The 17,343-nt window shown below is 67.9% G+C and overlaps 3 protein-coding genes across 4 annotated transcripts; all 3 read left to right on the top strand.

The window, feature by feature from the left end:
• The first annotated feature begins 796 nt into the window (after positions 1-796).
• Positions 797-6,545, top strand: SLC6A8 (solute carrier family 6 member 8). Of its 2 annotated transcripts, XM_040592875.1 has the most exons (14): positions 797-1,109; positions 1,427-1,645; positions 2,001-2,132; positions 2,839-3,112; positions 3,189-3,321; positions 3,578-3,712; positions 3,793-3,896; positions 3,980-4,104; positions 4,177-4,289; positions 4,363-4,500; positions 4,834-4,936; positions 5,009-5,109; positions 5,348-5,518; positions 6,033-6,545. In XM_040592875.1, the coding sequence occupies exons 1-14, from the start codon at positions 1,004-1,006 to the stop codon at positions 6,162-6,164; spliced, it is 1,986 nt and encodes a 661-aa protein (XP_040448809.1). In that variant the 5' UTR covers positions 797-1,003; the 3' UTR covers positions 6,165-6,545. The 2 variants fall into 2 exon arrangements, with proteins under 2 accessions (XP_040448809.1, XP_040448810.1); XM_040592876.1 differs by lacking the exon at positions 2,001-2,132.
• Positions 6,546-6,622: 77 nt separating this feature from the next.
• On the top strand, positions 6,623-9,205 carry LOC121087622 (epidermal differentiation-specific protein-like). Its single transcript, XM_040592877.1, has one exon. The coding sequence runs from the start codon at positions 7,973-7,975 to the stop codon at positions 9,011-9,013; it is 1,041 nt and encodes a 346-aa protein (XP_040448811.1). The 5' UTR covers positions 6,623-7,972; the 3' UTR covers positions 9,014-9,205.
• A 985-nt stretch (positions 9,206-10,190) lies between these two features.
• Positions 10,191-16,431, top strand: QARS1 (glutaminyl-tRNA synthetase 1). The gene is made up of 24 exons (XM_040592944.1): positions 10,191-10,354; positions 10,605-10,752; positions 10,830-10,939; positions 11,034-11,109; positions 11,403-11,467; positions 11,684-11,737; positions 11,923-11,980; positions 12,103-12,174; positions 12,345-12,430; positions 12,673-12,759; positions 12,881-12,980; positions 13,103-13,181; positions 13,290-13,398; positions 13,481-13,611; positions 13,718-13,810; positions 13,959-14,096; positions 14,170-14,257; positions 14,337-14,480; positions 14,552-14,656; positions 15,058-15,150; positions 15,411-15,538; positions 15,755-15,821; positions 16,029-16,154; positions 16,253-16,431. Exons 1-24 carry the CDS (start codon positions 10,208-10,210, stop codon positions 16,301-16,303), a joined length of 2,355 nt encoding a protein of 784 aa, XP_040448878.1. The 5' UTR covers positions 10,191-10,207; the 3' UTR covers positions 16,304-16,431.
• Positions 16,432-17,343: the final 912 nt, after the last annotated feature.

Raw genomic sequence — 17,343 nt, 5'->3', positions numbered from 1 at the left:
GGGGGGGGCGGGGTTTGTCCTGCACTCATTAAACATTCTGAACTCCACTCGCCTCTGCTGTCTGCTGTCACCTGGGCCACTGGGGAGCCCCCCAGGGCACTGTGTCCCCCAGTGTGCTTTTGGGGCTCCCAGCACCCTGCTGCCCCGGGTGCGTTCATGCTCCACGGCCCCTGATGTGCTGTGGTACCCAGTGCATCCTGCAGCCCCGTGGCACTCGGTGCGCCCTGTAGCTGACTGTCCTCACTGGGCTCTGCTGCTAGTGGGTGCCCCTGGTGTGACATGCTGCTCGCTGTCCCCTGATGTCCCTCAGGGCCGGGCATTTCTTGGTGTGCCCTACAGCTGCGGGGGACACCCACTGTCCCCTGATGTGCTGCGGTGCCTGCAGTCCCCGGTGCCCGCTGCCTCTCCATGTGCTCTGCTGCTGGCTGCGCCCTGTTGCCCGGTGTCCGCTGGTGCCATAGTGCCTGGCGTGTCCCGGTGCTAGCGTGGCGGGACTGCCGGTCCCGGTGTCCCCTGCTGCCGGTGTGTCAGGACTGCAAGTCCTGGTGCTCTAGTGCCCGGAGCGCCCCGTCCCGCGGAGCAACCTTATCGCCTGCTGTCCCCAGTGCCCGGTATCCGCCGGTGGCGCCCCGGTGTCCCGCGGCGTGCCCCCTGTCCCGCTGCCCGCCCCCCGCCTCGCCCCGGTGCCGGTGCGGCGGGACTGCAAGTCCCGTCAAGCCGCGGGCGGGCGGCGCGGCCAATGGGGCTCGGGGGGCGGTGCGGCCGGTCGCTGCCTCCGCCGCCGCCCGGTGCCGCGGCGCAGAGAGCCCCGGAGCGGCCGCGCGGCGCCGGCCCCGCAGCCCGGCTCTGAGCCGCCCGCCCGGCCCGGCCCGCCCCGCCGCGCCCCGCCGCCCTCAATGAGGTTCTTCCGACTCACCTTCAAGTGCTTCGTGGATTGCTTCTGAGCCCCCCCACGGCCACGGAGCCGCCCCCGACCCGCCCCCGCTCCCCGGCCCCCCGCGACATGCCCCCCGTCCCCGCCGACACGGCCGCCCCGCAGCCGCCCGCCGCCCCACGACGCGACGCCGCAGCCGCCGCGGCCGCCGCCGCTGCTGCCCCCGCGGGCTCCGGTAAGCGAGAAGCGCCGGGGAGGGATGAGGTTCGGGGATGGGGGGGGGGGGGGGGGGGAGAGGTGTCCACGGCCACGCGCGACCGCGGCGCGCCCCCTCCCGCCGCCGCGGGGTGAGTCACCGCTCTGCATTGTGACGTCACGCGACTGCCTGACATCTGACGTCACGCCCCTTCACGCGGAGAGGGGCGCGCGGCGGCGGGGGGGGCGGTAGGCGCGGGGGGACTTTCGGTCTCCCCGCGCTCCCCCCCCCCCCGCGCGCCCCACGGGCGCACGTGACGGCAGCGTGCCCCCCCCCCCCCCGCCCCGTCTCGGCAGACGGCCGCGGCGAGGCGGAGGGCACGGACCCCCCCGCGGCGGGCGAGGAGCGGGCAGTGACGGCGCCGCTGGTGGGACCCCCCGGCCCCCCGAAAGCGGCCGCCCCCGAGCGGGAGACGTGGACCCGGCAGATGGATTTCATCATGTCCTGCGTGGGTTTCGCCGTGGGGCTGGGCAACGTCTGGCGCTTCCCCTACCTGTGTTACAAGAACGGCGGAGGTGAGCCCCGTGCCCGCCCCGTGGAGGGGGGGCACCCCACGGCGCGTGGGAGCACCCCGCTTTCCCCCTCACAGTGTGCGTGGGTGCCTCCCCGGTGCAAGGGGCCGCCCCGGGGGCTTGTGGGGCACCCCACGGGTGTCCGGCGTACCGGCGGCGTGGGGGTCCGTGGGGAGCCCCCCGCCACCTGCCCGCCCTGACCTACATCGGCGGCGCGGCGAGGGGAGGGCGCGGAGGCGCCTTTGCCATTCGCTGCGCCCGGGCGGGCGGCGCGGGGAGGGAAGGGGGACCCGGGGGGACCCGGGGGGGGCGGCGGCGGCTGAGCCGGCCCCGTGCCCCCTCCCCCCCCCGGCCCCAGGCGTCTTCCTCATCCCCTACCTGCTCATCGTCTTCGTGGGCGGCATCCCCGTCTTCTTCCTGGAGGTGGCCCTGGGGCAGTTCATGAAGCAGGGGGGCATCGCCGCCTGGAACATCGCCCCCCTCTTCAAGGGTAACGCCGCGCCCTGCCCGTGGCCCCGTGCTCCCTGCCCGTGGCCCCTGGCACCCTGTGCCCTGCCCAGGGGCCCCAGTGCCCTGCGCGGGGCTGGCAGCGCCCTGCCAGCACCCTGCCTGGGCACCGGCTGCCTGCACCCCGCGCACGCCCTGCCTTCTCCTGTGCACCTTGCCCACGTCCCGCTGCTACTCTGCACCCCAGCCAAGGGTGGCAGCTGCCTGCGCCCGTGCCCCGTGGCACCCTGTGCTGCCTTGCTTGCCCCCGTCGCTCCCTGCCTGCGTGCCGCTGGCCTCCCTGGGGGCTGCTGGATCCCCACCTCAGCAGTGTCCTGCCGGCTTCCCTGCACTGTGCCCCGCCAGCTCCCCTCTGTCCTTGCCGTGCTGCTGCTTATCCGTATCCTGTCCTGTCCCGTCCCCACCAGCTCCCCCCTGTCTCGCCTAAGGCAGCCAGCTCCCCCCTGTCCCCGTCCCCGCCAGCTCCCCCCTGTCCTGTCCCACCCAGGGCAGCCAGCTCCCCGCAGCCCCACCGGCTCCTCCCCTGCCTTGCCCTGTGCTGCTGGCTCCCTGTGTCCCCACCAGCACCCCATGTCCAGCCCCGTCCGTGCCAGCAGCCCCTGTTCCACCCCAGGCTACCAGTTCCCCCACCCCGCTGGGCTGCCAGGTACCCATGGGTGCCCGCGGGCTGTGATCTCCCTGTGCCGCAGGTCTGGGCCTGGCTTCCATGGTGATCGTCTTCTTCTGCAACTCCTACTACATCATGATCCTGGTGTGGGGGCTCTTCTACCTGGTGCACTCGCTGACGGACACTCTGCCCTGGGCCACCTGCGGCCACGCCTGGAACACCGAGCAGTGCGCTGAGCTCTTCCACCTTGAGCTCTGCCGCAACAGCAGCAGCAATGCCAGCGCCGACGCTGGCCCCTTCAACCTCAGCTGCGCTGACCTGGCCAGCAAGCGCTCGCCCGTCATCGAGTTTTGGGAGTGAGCGTGGGGACCGGGGGGTCTTGCCTGGGGCTGGGGGCGTCGTGCCGGCACTCATCACAGCCCCATTCTGCAGGAACAAGGTGCTGCGGCTCTCGGGGGACCTCAGCGAGCCAGGGGACATGAACTGGCAGATGATCCTCTGCTTGGTCACCACCTGGGTCGTCGTCTATTTCTGCATCTGGAAGGGTGTCAAGTCAACCGGGAAGGTGATGCTGGCCAGACAGGGAGGGACACGTTGGGGCCACTGGCATGTGGGGAGGGGACTGCAGCACACGATGCTGGCTCCTGCCCTCCCGTGCTGTACGCTATGAGGGTGCAAAACCCCCTGTCCCACATCTGTCTGAGAGGTGCCACCAGCCACTGGGGACGTCCCTAAGCCCCAGTCCCGCTGGGACACCTGTGGCACATGATGGAGAGTCCCAGCCGGACGGGGAGGTCTCACTGGCACCAACATCTCTGCAGATTGTCTACTTCACGGCACTCTTCCCCTACGTGGTCCTCATCCTGCTGCTGGTCCATGGGGTGACACTGCCCGGGGCACTGGGCGGCATCGTCTACTACCTGAAACCCGACTGGTCCAAGCTGGCTGAGGCGCAGGTGAGGGCAGTGGGGAGGGCGGAAGGGGGCTGAGTGCTGGGCACCCTCCCCACACCCCGACGCCCTCCCTTGCGCCCTAGGTCTGGATCGATGCTGGCACCCAGATCTTCTTCTCCTACGCCATTGGGCTGGGTGCCCTGACCGCGCTGGGCAGCTACAACCGCTTCCATAACAACTGCTACAGGTAGGGCTGTGCTGGCTGTAGGGTGTCCCCCAGTGTCCCCCCTCCGTGTCCCCCCAGCACCCCCTAACCCACTCTGCCCACAGGGATGCCTACATCCTGGCCGTGATCAACAGCTCCACCAGCTTCTTCGCTGGCTTCGTCGTCTTCTCTGTGCTGGGCTTCATGGCCTCTGAGCAAGGCGTGGACATCTCCAAGGTGGCCGAGTCCGGTGAGTGTCCATTGGCACCCTGTCCCCTGTGTCCACCCCTGGGGTGGCACCGCTGACCCTGCTCTCCCGCAGGCCCTGGGCTGGCTTTTATCGCCTACCCCAAAGCTGTGACACTGATGCCCTTGTCCCCGCTCTGGGCCACGCTTTTCTTCTTCATGCTCCTTGTGCTGGGGCTGGACAGCCAGGTGCGATGGCAGGTGGGGGGATGGGGAGGGGACGGGGTGGCATGTCCCCACTGAGCCCCGCTCTCTGCTACAGTTTGTCGGTGTGGAGGGTTTCATCACGGGCATCCTGGACCTGTTCCCCCAGCCGGGGGCTGGCTCGCTGCGCCGCGAGCTCACCGCTGCGCTCTGCTGTGTCGTCTGCTGCCTCATCGACCTCTCCATGGTCACGCAGGTGGGGGACATGGCAGGGACACCTATGCCTGCCCCCAGGACATCACCTCCCATGGGGCCCCAGCACGTGGTGGGAGCTCCCTGGGGCTGCGGCACCCGTGGCAGTGTGGGGTGCCCATGGCATTGGGGTGCCTTAGCTGCGGAGGTCTCCATGCCACGGGGGTGCCTGTCATCGTGGGGGTGCTGTGGGAGAACAGGGTGCCCACGGCATGCAGGGTGGCCATGCCAGGTGGGGCACCGGCACAGCAAGGCTGTGCCCATGCCAGTGTGCAGGCACCCAGCCAGCATGGGGCAGCCAGCACAGCCCTGGTGACACGCGGTGCCGTCCCGGCAGGGCGGCATGTACGTGTTCCAGCTCTTTGACAACTACTCGGCCAGTGGGATCACGCTGCTGTGGCAGGCTTTCTGGGAGTGCGTGGTCATTGCCTGGGTTTACGGTGAGGCCAGGGGGACACGGGTGGGGGACACAAGGGGACCCAGGAGCCCAGCTGACACCCTTCTTGCTGCAGGTGCCGACCGCTTCATGGACGATGTGGCCCGCATGATCGGCTACCGGCCCCTGCCCTTCATGAAGTGGTGCTGGGCCGTGGTGACGCCACTGGTCTGCGTGGTGAGCGGGGCTGCCCCGCGTGGGGACACGCGTGTGCGTGTGTGTGCCCGCTGCCCCGGCCGTGCCACGGGCACCGCGCTCCCCCAGGCGGCTGCTTCGGGCACGGCAGCCACGGGGTGGCACGCGTGTCTCGGTCATGGGCCAACACGCATGTCAGGGCCGTGGGGTAACTCACGTGGGGGTTTTGGAGCCACCAGCCCCCTGCCCCGTGGCACCTCACCCCCCTCTCTCCACCCAGGGCATCTTTGTGTTCCACGTGGTGAACTACAAGCCGTTGACCTACAACAAGACGTACGTGTACCCGTGGTGGGGGGACGCCATCGGCTGGGTCCTGGCACTCTCTTCAATGCTCTGCATCCCCTGCACCGTCCTCTACAAGCTCCTGCGCTGCAAAGGCTCCCTGCGAGAGGTGAGGGCGGCACAGAGGGGTTCCTGCTGCCTCCGTCCTCACCCCATCTCAGCCATCCTTGTCCCTGTCCCCATCTCAGTCCTGTCCCCATTCCGAACCCAGCACTGCCCACATGCCATCTCATCCCTGTCCCCAGCCAAATCCCGTCCCTGTCCCCATCCCTTTCTAATTTCCACCCCGTCCCCATCCCTGTCTCACTCCCAACCTCACCTGAATCCTATCCTTACTTACATCACTGTCTCAGCCCCATCCCTGTCATTCTCACTCCCAGCCAAATCCTGTCTCCATCAGTTTCAGTCCCACCCCCATCTCATCCTTGTCCCCGTGCAGTCCCACTCCCTCTCTCGATCCCATTTCAATCCCCTCCTTGTCCCAGCCTCACCTCCATCCCCACCCAAATCCCACCCCTGTCCCCACCTCGGTCCCATCCCTGTGCACCGGGGGGATGCTCCATGCTGGGTTGAGACAGTCCCCAGTGCTGCCGTCCCTGGGTGCTGACACAGCGTCCCCACAGCGCTGGCAGCTCCTGACCACTCCGATCTGGGGCCACCACCACCTGGAGTACCTGACACCTGAGGCAGAAGCCAAGTTGCTGGCCCCAGAGCCCCCCAAGGAGAAGGCGACGCTCTTCGAGACTGTGATCTGAGCATGGGGAGGGTCGCACTGCTCCCGCCCGCCATAGCAATAATGCCAGCACTGCCTCCCACCCACGCTGCCCACGCCCCCCGTGCTGCCCCAGCCCCCTGGCCTCGCCGCAGGGGGGGTGTGCGCGACAGCGAGGTGGGGGGGTTCTGGTGGCCGTGGGGCCGGGGCGGCCGCAGGGAGCGGGAGGGGTCCCTGGCGCGGGGGAGCGTGGCAGCCCGGGGGGCCGGCGGGGAGGCTGCGAGCCGGGGGAGCCAGCAGGACAGCCCTTCCCCAGCCCCCGCCCGTGGCCCCCGCGGCCCCCCGCTCACTAACCGCTTCCTGTAGCGTTTGTCTGGTGTAACCCCGACCGCCCCAACATCTGGCAATAAACTGGGAGACCCTGGCAGCCCCGGCACGGGAACGGGGGCACCGGCAGTGGGAAGCTTGGGGGGGGAGATGTGGGGTGGCACTTGCGTGTGGGACGGAGGTTTGGGGGGGAACAGGGCTCAGGGATGTGGGGACATCTGCATTCCTCTCCTGGGTGATTTGGGGTTGGGGCAGGACAGGCTGCCTGAGCGGTGGGGTCTCCATCCTCATACACCGCAGGATGTGGGTGCCTGCAGGCGGTGCCAAACCCAGGTTCCCCTGTGGGACTGGGGTACCCCATGCTGCACTTCCCAGCCCCACGGGGCAGATTTCAGCCCAGAGGCTCTGGGGGTCCTGCCTGTCCCCAGCTCAACACAGGGGCTTCTGGGATGGGTCATGATCCAGCCAGGAGCTGCTCATGTCTATTTTGGGGTTCTCTGCTCCCTGTGCTGTGCCATAGGGACAGCCCTGGGCTGGGGAGGGCTGTGGGGGCACAGGCAGGAGAAGCCAGAGGCTCTGCCTGCCCTAGACCCCTTGAGCTGCCTCAACCCCAGTGCCAGCCGGGGAGCGCATGTGCCCTGTGCCCTGCACCGGTGGCTCCTGTGGAGGCTAGCTCCAGCCCATGCCATGGGGACCCACACAGTACTCTGAGGAAGCCCCTGGCACATTGTGCTTGGGGCGGCTGCCAGCTGTCCCTGTGCCCTGGCTGGGCATCAGAGTCCCACTGTGCCCAGTGCTGGCACCCATCGCCGTCCGGCAGCGTTGTGACCATCCTGCTCGTGGAGACACAAGGCAGAAGTGCTACCACCTGCCCTGGCCATGCTTGCGCGCAGGGCTGGGGCAGTGGTGCTATGCCAGGGCGGGTCGTGTCCTGCGTCCGGGGGCACCAGGGTGCTGAGCAGCTTGTCTCGGGGTGCTGGCTCACCCTACCACGATACTCTCTCACCCCACTGGGGCGAGCCGGCAGTTCCTGCCCCACCGGCAACGCACACCATAATTAGTGCGGGCAGGGCAGAAGCATCAGTGATAATTGGCAGTGACTCGTTAGCACTGGAGCGCTGCGTGCCTGGGGCACGGCAGGACTTTCCAGCAGGGCTGGTCTGCGAGGCCGCCTGGCATCCCAGTGCACCGGCCGCGGTACAGCCGTGCGGGGCCTGGCTGGCTCCCAGCCGCCGGAGCGGAGCTGGGCGCGGGTGCGGGGGCGAGCGCCGTCATTGCCTTCGCTTCGTGCCGCAGCACGCCCTGGCCCCACCACCCCCTCGTAAAAGGCACAGCTGCGGGCTGGTGTTGGGGTGCTGCTGGCACAGACAGTGAGAGCGCAAGGACCAGGCAGAGGAGAGGGGATAAAGGGGTGCCAGGGTGCCCCCTCGCTGGCCAGGCTTTCCCCACAGGTTTCCCACGTGAGCCCACACGAGGGGACTTGACGTGCGTGTTGCCCTGGTAGGGGTGGGCGCCCACGGCACCATGAACCAGATCGTGGTGTACGAGCGTGCCAATTTTGAGGGGCTGAGCCGGGAGTTCACCTGCGACGTGCCTGACCTCCACGAGTTGGATTTTGGGGATTGCATTGCCTCCCTGAAGGTGGTGGGACAGCCTTGGATCGCCTACACGGACCCCAAGTACGAGGGAGAGCCACACGCCTTTGAGGAGGGTGAGTACCCCTCCGTGGGACGGCCCAACAGCTTCTCATCACTGCGCCTTGTGCACCATGACCTGGGGGACCCCCAGATCATACTCTATGAGCGCCCCAACTTCCAAGGCGCCTGCAAGGTGGTGACAGAGGAGACCAACCTGGCCTACGGGTACTTCAACGACCGGGTGGCCTCCCACATAGTGCAGCGAGGTGTCTGGCTGCTCTACCAGCATCCCGGCCGGGGTGGCTGGCACTGCCTGGCATGGCCCGGTGAGCGTCTTGCAGACTACAAACCTGAGCTGAACTTCCAGGCTCGGCTGTCCCACCTGCGCCCGCTGCGGCCCGGGCGGCCCCTGGTCTCGGCACGTCTCCTCTGGGAGCAGAAGCGGGTGGAAGCGGAGCGGGAAGTGCTGGTGGATGAGATCGAAGGGGTGAATGAGACTGAGTCGGAGCAGGTGCTGGCAGCCAGCAGCAGCAGGGAGTATGGCACCACGCTCTGGCAGAGCTTCCACTTCAGCAACAGCACCAGCCTCAAAGCCGGGCTCTCTTTCACGTTGACCGTGGAAGCCTCCAACATCTTCACGGTGCAGAAAGGGCGCAGTGAATCCAGCACCCGCCGGGAACGCGTGGAGGTGCAGCTGCCGGCAAAGATTCCCCCCCACACGGCACTCAGCATCCAGGTCTTGCGGAAGGAGGTGACGCTTTCCATCCCGGTGCTGCTCACCATCACCCAGAACGAAACTGTTCGTACGGAGATGGGCGAGTATCGCAGCATCTCGGGTACCAACATTAGTGTCCGCTATAGCCTGAAGCCTCTGCCAGCTGAAGGCAGGGAGCAGGCAGCTACTGAGGGGACAGAGCCAGAGCTATAGCTCCATCCCAGTGCCAGGCACTGGCTCTGTCCCCTCGGTGGCGTGGGAACCCCAGGAACCCCAGCATTGCTTGCCCAATCTGCCCATGGAGAAGCCAGGACCTGCCTTGCCTGGCCGTGTCCGGTGGCTCTGGCTGGCAGGACATGATGGTGCCTCCTCCCACCAGGTGTTGCCAATAAACCCCCTTCCCCAACTGCTCAGGTCTGCTGCTACTGGTGTGGGGGTGGGCTTGGGGGTGGACACCAGACTGGAAGAGCCAGGGGACGATGGGGAGAGCTGGGTAAGCTGCGGGCATCAGGCTGGGGGAGTCAGTGGACACTGTGCTGGGGAAGCTGGGGGGACACTGGCTGGGGGACACACAGGATGCTGGCCTGGGGAGACACCAGACTGGGGAAGTTGGGGGGGACACCAGGCTGGGGGAGCCAGAGGATACTGGCATGGAGGGGCACTGGACTGGGGGAGCTGGGGACACCAGACTGGGGAAGTTAGGAGGCACTGGGATGGGGTAGCCAGGTGTTGCTGGCCTGGGGGGACACTGGGTTGGGGGAACACCAGACTGGGGAAACTGGGGGAACACTGGTCTGGGGTTGCTGAGGATACTGGCTAGACAGGACATCAGGCTGAGGGCGGGGTCAGGAGGACACCGGGCTGGGAAGACACAGAGGGAAGGCAAGGGAGGGAGCAGTGGGCTGGGGGGCCGGGGGCCACCGGGCCGGAGCAGCCACCGCCACCCTCGGCATAGCCCTTCGGGCACGTGTGTGTCCCCCAGCCGGAGGCGGGGCCCGTCCGCGGGGCAGGCGGGGGCCCGGGGAGCGGCGAGCCTTCCGCCGGGGCCGCTCTGGGCGGGCGGCGGCTGCCGGGTGAGGACAAAGGGCCGCGGGCGGTGGGTGCGGGGCGGGGCCTGGCACAGGCGTGGCCCCCCCGCCCCCGCCCCTCCCCTGCCCCTCCCCTGCCCCGCCCCCCACGTGGTCGTCGCCAGCGCCTGTCTCTTTAAATGATGCAACCGACCGCAGGCTTGGCCACGCCCCCTGCGTCCCTATTCGCGGAGCCAGCACCGAGCTCCCCCGTCCCGTTGGTCGAGGGGTGTCTCTCTTAATGTCGATTGGCTCGAACTGTGCCGGCCACCCGCCCTCCCCGCTCCGATTGGCTGGGCGTGGCCCCGCCCCCCGGGCGGGCGGTGGAGGCGACAGCAGCATGGCGGCGGCGGTGGGGGCGATGGCGGCGGAGGAGGCGGAGGAGGTGTTGCGGCTTTTCACCGGTATCGGCCTCAGCGAGGCCAAAGCCCGCGAGACGATGCGCAACGGGGCGCTCAGCGCGCTGCTCCGCCAGGCCGTGCTGCAGGTGCGCCCGCTGCGGGCCCCCGCCCCGCTCCCCCGGTCCCCGGTGCGGCGGCGTCACCCCCGGGACCCCCCGGCCCCGCCTCCTCGCGCTCCCTTCCCCGGGACCCCCCGGCCCCGCCTCCTCTCTCCCCCGCCGAGCGGCCCCGGCCCTTGGCGCTCCCCGCCCGGCCACCCCCGCCCCGCCTCGGGGCCGCCGGTTCGCCAGGGCTGAGCCCCGGGCCCGCCGTGACACTTCCCCGGGGCGGCGGCAGGCTCGGAGCGCGCTGGGCCCGGCCCTGGACAAAGGCACCGGGACGCTGCTGTACAACGCGGCCGCCCGCCTCAGGGACCCGAAGCACCTCGGCTTCGTTGTCGGCTACATCGTGCGCAGGGAGATCCTCACCGACCTGCAGCTCAGCGGTACCGTGCGGCTCCGGCACCCCCCCGGCCCTGGCTGGCGGACCCGGGCCCTGCTGCTCACCCCCCTCTGTCCCCAGCCGCCCTGGAGTACGTGAGGAGCCACCCGCTGGAACCCCTGGACGCGGCGGACTTCGAGCGGGCCTGTGGGGTAGGGGTGTGCGTCACCCCCGAGCAGATCGAGGAGGCGGTGAGTGGGGCACCGGGCAGCTGGACGGGGCGGCCCCGGGTGCTGCGCTCCCTGCCCGCCCCACTCAGCCCGGCTGCCCCGTTCTCCCACCCAGGTGGAGGCCGTGATCGGCGAGCACCGAGCAGAGCTGCTGGCCGAGCGCTACCGCTTCAACATGGGGCTGCTGATGGGTGAGTGGGGGGCGCCGGCACAGCCCCTGCTTGGCGCTGGCGGGTCCCCCTGTTCTGACTCTACCAGCGCCGCTGCCTCCTCCCCTGGATCCTGAGAGCCAGCCCGTGTCCCTGGGCTGTCCCAGGCCCAGCTGCTGCGGCGCTGGCTGTGCCGCAGCCCACCCGATGCAGGGGAGACGTCCTGCCGTGTCCCCTGTGCAGGCAGGGCTGTGGGTGGCAGCCACCTGTGGTGCCATGGATGGAGCCTCCCGGGCTGGGCTGTGCCCCTCACCCCCGGGGTGCCCTGTCCACAGGGGAGGCACGGAGTCGGCTGCGCTGGGCAGACGGGAAGACCATCAAGAACGAGGTGGACCTGCAGGTGGGTGTGAGGGCAATGGGTCATGTGCTGCTTGGGGTGGTGGCCCCTGTCGGTGCCCTTCCCGGTGTGGGACCTGCTGGCCTGTCTCAGGGGAGGGCCAGTGCTGGGGACAGCCTGCCCTGGGTAGGTGAGGGGGGTGACAGCTGAACAGGGCCACCTCCAGGCCTTGGGGCACCGGGAGCCTTTTCTAGTCCTGTCTGTGTCGCTTTTCTCCAGGTGCTGCATTTGCTGGGACCAAAGACAGAAGCTGACCTGGAAAAGAAGCCAAAGGTGAGGAGGAGGGGGAAGCAGGGAACCGCGATGGTATTTCTCTGCTGAGCATCCCAAATAGCTGCTCTGGGCCCAGGCACCACCATGGGCATGGGTCCAAGGGAGCGCTGGGGCAGCAGGCTGGGCCAGGAAGGGAAGGTGTGTGCTGGAGCTGGGCACTCAGGATGCTGTGCTGGTCCTTGCAGGCTGCAAAGGCCCGACCAGCCCCGGCAGAGAAGCAGAAGGCAGCCGTGGTGGAGAACGGTAAGAGATTGTCCTCCTGCGGGCAGCTTCCCTGGCCCTTCGGTTTCTGGTTGGGACCTGCCTCTGAGCTGGGCCCTGGGAACTGCAGTCAGGCCCCTGCTCAGCCCCGTCTCTTCCCCCAGGTGAGGTGTGCACAGAGACACGGACACTGCTGGAGCAGCTGCGGGGAGAAGCCCTCAAGTTCCACAGGCCGGGTGAGTGCGAGGAGCCTCTGCCATGTGTGGGGCTGCTCCACCAGCTCTGCACCTGGCCCTAGCTCTCCATGCTGTGGGAGACCAGACCAGCGCTGTGTCTTCCCATCCTGGCTGCTTGGGCTTGGCTTGCTTTGGGCAGTGCTGCAGCCCTGAGCATTCCCTACCCACAGGAGAGAACTACAAGACGGAGGGCTACGTGGTGACGCCCAACACCATGGCTCTGCTGAAGCAGCACCTGGCAATCACGGGTGGGCAGGTAAGACCATGTCCCTCAGCCCAGCGGTTCCCTGTGAGGGTGGCACGGCTGTGCCAGGCTCCAGTGGGTGGGTGGGGTGGCTGGGCAAACACACAGCTCACCGAGGGCACGGCCAGAGGCAGCAATGATGTGACTCAGAGAGGGTGTGTGGGATCACTGGGGGCTCATGTCAGTGCCCCTGCTGCCGGGGAGGGGGACAGTCTCCTGCCAAAGGACAGAGGTGTTCCGTTTCCCCCCTGCAGGTGCGGACACGGTTCCCTCCTGAGCCCAATGGGATCCTGCACATTGGCCATGCCAAGGCCATCAACTTCAACTTCGGCTACGCCAAGGTGAGAAGCACCAAGGCCCGCTGGCAGCTCACCCTGGCCCCTGCCTCCCACTGCTGCTTGGCCACTGGCCTGGCCCTGCAGTCCCTCAGGGAACCGCTGCTCACTGTGCCCCTGTCCCCAGGCCAACGGTGGTGTGTGCTTCCTGCGCTATGATGACACCAACCCCGAGAAGGAGGAGGAGAAGTACTTCACAGCCATCCGGGAGATGGTGGAGTGGCTGGGTGCGGCTCGGGCTGGGGAGGGCAGGATCGGGCCAGGCACTGCTGGGGACATCTCTGCATGCAGGTCCTTGCTGCTGAGCCCTGGTGTTGTCTCTAACCCACTGTTTCCCCTGTCCCCACAGGCTACCAGCCCTATGCAGTGACCCATGCATCAGATTACTTTGACCAGCTCTACACCTGGGCCCTGGAGCTCATTCGCAGGTGAGCATGCCGGGGTGGTATGGATGCAGTAGGGCAGTGTGGATGTCCTGTGCTGGGGCTCCATCTCACCCAGGGGATGGTCCTGGTGACGGCGTTTCCTCTCCATAGGGGCCAGGCGTATGTCTGCCATCAGAAGGTTGAGGAGATCAAGGGCCACAACCCACCACCATCACCATGGCGGGACCGGCCTGTGGAGGAGTCACTCCTGCTCTTTGAGGTACCCCTGGCTGGGGCAGGCGCTGCGTGCCTGTGGGGCCCGGGTCTGTGGCTCAGCTGACAGCTGCCCCCCTGCTCCACAGGACATGCGAAAGGGCAAGTTTGGGGAGGGGGAGGCCACGCTGCGGATGAAGCTGGTGATGGAGGATGGGAAGATGGACCCCGTCGCCTACCGTGTCAAGTTCACTCCACACCACCGCACTGGGGACAAGTGGTAAGAAGGGCCTGTGGCATCCTGGCATGTGTTGTGGGGGTGGGTCTGCATCTGCTGGGAGTGGGGAGGTGTTGGGAGGGGAGCAGCACCGGGCTCTGCCTTGCAGGTGCATCTACCCCACGTATGACTACACACACTGCCTCTGCGACTCCATTGAGCACATCACACACTCCCTCTGCACCAAGGAGTTCCAGGCCAGGTGAGTGCTGAGCTGGACCTGGTGAGGCAGCTCTGTGGGGGAGCAGCTGGCCGTGTCCCAGTGGCTGCCAAAGTGCTGGGAACACGTGCCCGTGGGGCTGTGGGTGGGCATGAGGCTCAGCCGGGCTGTGCTGGTGCCTCCCTTGCAGGCGCTCCTCCTACTTCTGGCTGTGTAACGCACTGGATGTCTACTGCCCTGTGCAGTGGGAGTATGGGCGCCTGAACCTGCTCTACACTGTTGTCTCCAAGAGGAAGATCATCCGACTGGTGGAGACGGGTGCTGTGAGGTAGGAGCAGGGCCAGCAGACAGGGTGGGTCCCACCTGGGGCATGCCTGGCTGTCACATCGGTGTTTTCTCAGGGACTGGGATGATCCACGGCTCTTCACGCTGACAGCCCTGCGCCGGCGAGGCTTCCCCCCTGAAGCCATCAACAACTTCTGTGCCCGGGTAGGTGCCAGGGGCAGGATGGGATGGGGCAGGTGGATGTGTCTTCTGGCTGGTGTGGTGACAGCAGGCTGTCCCGCAGGTTGGTGTGACAGTGGCCCAGGCAACAATGGAGCCACATCTGCTGGAGGCGTGTGCGCGAGAGGTGCTGAATGAGCAGGCCCCTCGTGCCATGGCTGTCCTGGAGCCCCTCAAGGTCACCATCACCAACTTCCCTGCCCCAAAGGTGAGACTGCCATGGGCTGGGGTGGGAGTGTGGTTCCCCGAGGTCAGCGTTCACTCCCTCCTTCTTCCCAGGCACTCGAGGTCCTTGTGCCCAACTTTCCATCTGATGAGAGTCGAGGTTTTCACAAAGTGCCCTTCCAGTCCACCATCTACATCGAGGAGACGGACTTCAGGGAGGTGAGCTGGGCCCACTGGGCCATACTGCCCTGTCTCCTGGGAGCAACAGCTCAGGTGCCTGGCAGCGCTGGGAGTGATGCTGGTGCTGCACAGGGCACAGGTAGGTTCGGGCACCTGACTGCAACTCCCAAATGTGCCAGCAGCTCTGATGGACACCAGGGCAATGCCCACTATACTCAGCCTGGCTGGGATATGTCCAACCAATAGTGCTCACACCTGGCCTGTGCACTGCAGAACATCCCGCAGCAACGCGGGAGTTCAGACAGCCATGGATGCACCGATCCCTGGGATGGCAGGAGGTGGGGGGAGGGGGATGCAGTCATGGGGACAGAGACACATGCTAGAGGAGGGACCTGCTACCTGTGCTGAGCCCCCTCTTGCAGCCCTGAACTCTCTTGCAGGAGCTGGACAAGGGCTACAAGCGCCTGGCTCCTGGGCAGCCAGTGGGGCTGCGCCATGCTGGCTACGTCATTGCTGTCCAGAACGTCATCAAGGTGGGTGGCTCTGGGCACCGGTGACATGAGGTTGGGCTGTGGGATGGCAGGACATGGTTATGCCCCACCAGGGAAGGGCAGCGATGGTCATCTCAGGCTGTGGGCACAGTGCAGGTGCAGACTGCCAGCCCTGTGCCTCGCAGTGGGGAGCAAGGTGGCCCTGAGCAGGGGGGCTGGCGGTTCAGCCCCAGGGCTGCCTTGTGGCATAGGGCCGCCGCCTGACCGCTGCTTGATGGCTCCGCTTGTCTCCTCTCCCCCAGGATGCCAGCGGGCGCGTGATCGAGCTGGAGGTGACCTGCACCAAGTCAGATGTGGCAGAGAAGCCCAAAGCCTTCATCCACTGGGTGTCGGAGCCGCTGGTGTGTGAAGTGCGGCTCTACGAGCGGCTGTGAGTACCCGGCTTCCTGCGGAGGCACAGGTGCAAGCTCAGCGGTGCTGGAGCGGCAGCATGGCCATGCACCAGCGGGCTCTGCTGGGGTCTGCCCAGCTCCTTGCCTGGGAAGATGCTGCTGTGGGGTCCTGTGAGTTGCTGCCCCATGGCTGCCATGGGGTACCACATCCCCCTGTGCAGCGGCTTTGGGGTGAGTCTCTTGTCTCGTGGCAGGTTTTTGCACAAAAATCCCGAGGACCCGTCGGAGGTGCCTGGTGGTTTTCTGAGTGACCTCAACCCTGTGAGTAGTGGCAGGAGCTGGGATTATGGGCCCAGGGGGAGCTGGGGATGTCCTGCACCCACACCCAAGGCACCCACTTCTGTGTGACCCCTATGCTCCCTGGGAAGGGCCCTGCCGTGTCCTGACAGGGAGAGGGGCTGGGGCAAGCAGGGCTGTGGAGGGGGAAGAGGAGCTGGGGGTGCTGGCTGAGCTGCCTCCCCCTGCCAGGACTCCATGCGTGTGGTCCACAATGCCCTGCTCGACAGCTCCGTCCTCTCTGCCCGGCACTTTGACAAGTTCCAGTTTGAGCGTCTGGGCTACTTCTCTGTGGATCCTGACAGCAAGGAGGGGAAGGTGAGCCCTGGGGAGGGGGCAGCGGGGCTGCCCCGGCCCACCGTAGAGCTACCCCGGCCCACCATGGGGCTCCGAGCTGACCCTCTGCCTCTCCCCAGATGGTGTTCAACCGGACGGTGACGCTGAAGGAGGATCCTGGCAAGGCCTGAGGGACCCACCGCTGCCGCGCTGCCGTGGTGCTGCTTCCCAGGGTCCCTGTGCACCCTCAGTGCCGCCGTGCCTTGGCGCAGCCCCTCGGGGCGCCCCACAGCATCACCTCAATAAATGGAGCATCCCAGCCCTGTCTCTGCGCTGTCACTGCCTCCTGTCCCCTGGGCTCAGCCTTGGGGTGCCGGGGTCGGGGGTCTCCCCTCTTCCAGGGGGGTCGGGATCTGCTCCCACCCTCTGTGGAGGGCTGGTGCCCCCGCGGGAGCTGCAGTTCCCCCCTGCCCTGAGCCCGTGAGGCTGGGTAGGAGGGGGTGGCGGGGTGGGATGGAGGGTCCCGGGGCCTGCGGTGGGCTTCGGGGGCGGGCGAGGTGCGCACTGTGTACAAACACCGCCGGAGCCGGCCCCCCTTAAGGTGGACTCTACTCGAGTGGCCCGTGCCCGGCCCCGTGCCGGGGGCGTGGGGGTGCCCCGGTGGCATCGACGTGGCCCCCGTGCCCTGAGCGCCGGGGCCGGGGCCTCGGCCCTGCCGGGGTGGAGGAAGGCCCCGCTTGGCCCCCACGGGCCACCTTAAGCGGCAGCGCGGACGGGCAGGCCGCGCCGAGCACATGGGCACGTTAAAGCAGCCCCGGCTCGGCCCCGCGGTGCGGGGACCCCTCGCCCCGACGGGGGAGCCTTCGCCACGCGATGTCGCCCGGGGGCGGGGCGCAGCCCCCACTGCTACCGGCCGCGGAGGCCGCAGCGCCTTCCGCTGGGAGCCCCTGCCCTGGGGTCTCGCCCACCCGTGGGGCGGCGCGGAGCCACCCCCGGCTGCTGCCTGGGGGTCGCGGCCGGGCCGCCCCCGCCTGCCGCGGAGCCCCGGGGCGGCTGCGCTGGACCCCTCTGCCGGCGGAGCCCCACGGTCACGCGTGTCGGTGGCGTCCCGAGCCCCGCGGCAGGACCCGTCCTGTCCCGCGTGGTGGGTCATCGCCCCCCGCGTGTCCCGGACGACCGGACGACCCCCGCGCCCACCCGCGTCCCCCCGCGGAGGGCGCCCCCCAGCGGC

The sequence above is a fragment of the Falco naumanni genome, chromosome 4, assembly GCF_017639655.2.
Source record: "Falco naumanni isolate bFalNau1 chromosome 4, bFalNau1.pat, whole genome shotgun sequence".
Taxonomy (NCBI): Eukaryota; Metazoa; Chordata; class Aves; order Falconiformes; family Falconidae; genus Falco; species Falco naumanni.
The sequence above is the reverse complement of the archived record's forward strand: the minus strand, read 5'-3'. Positions and strand labels throughout refer to the sequence as shown.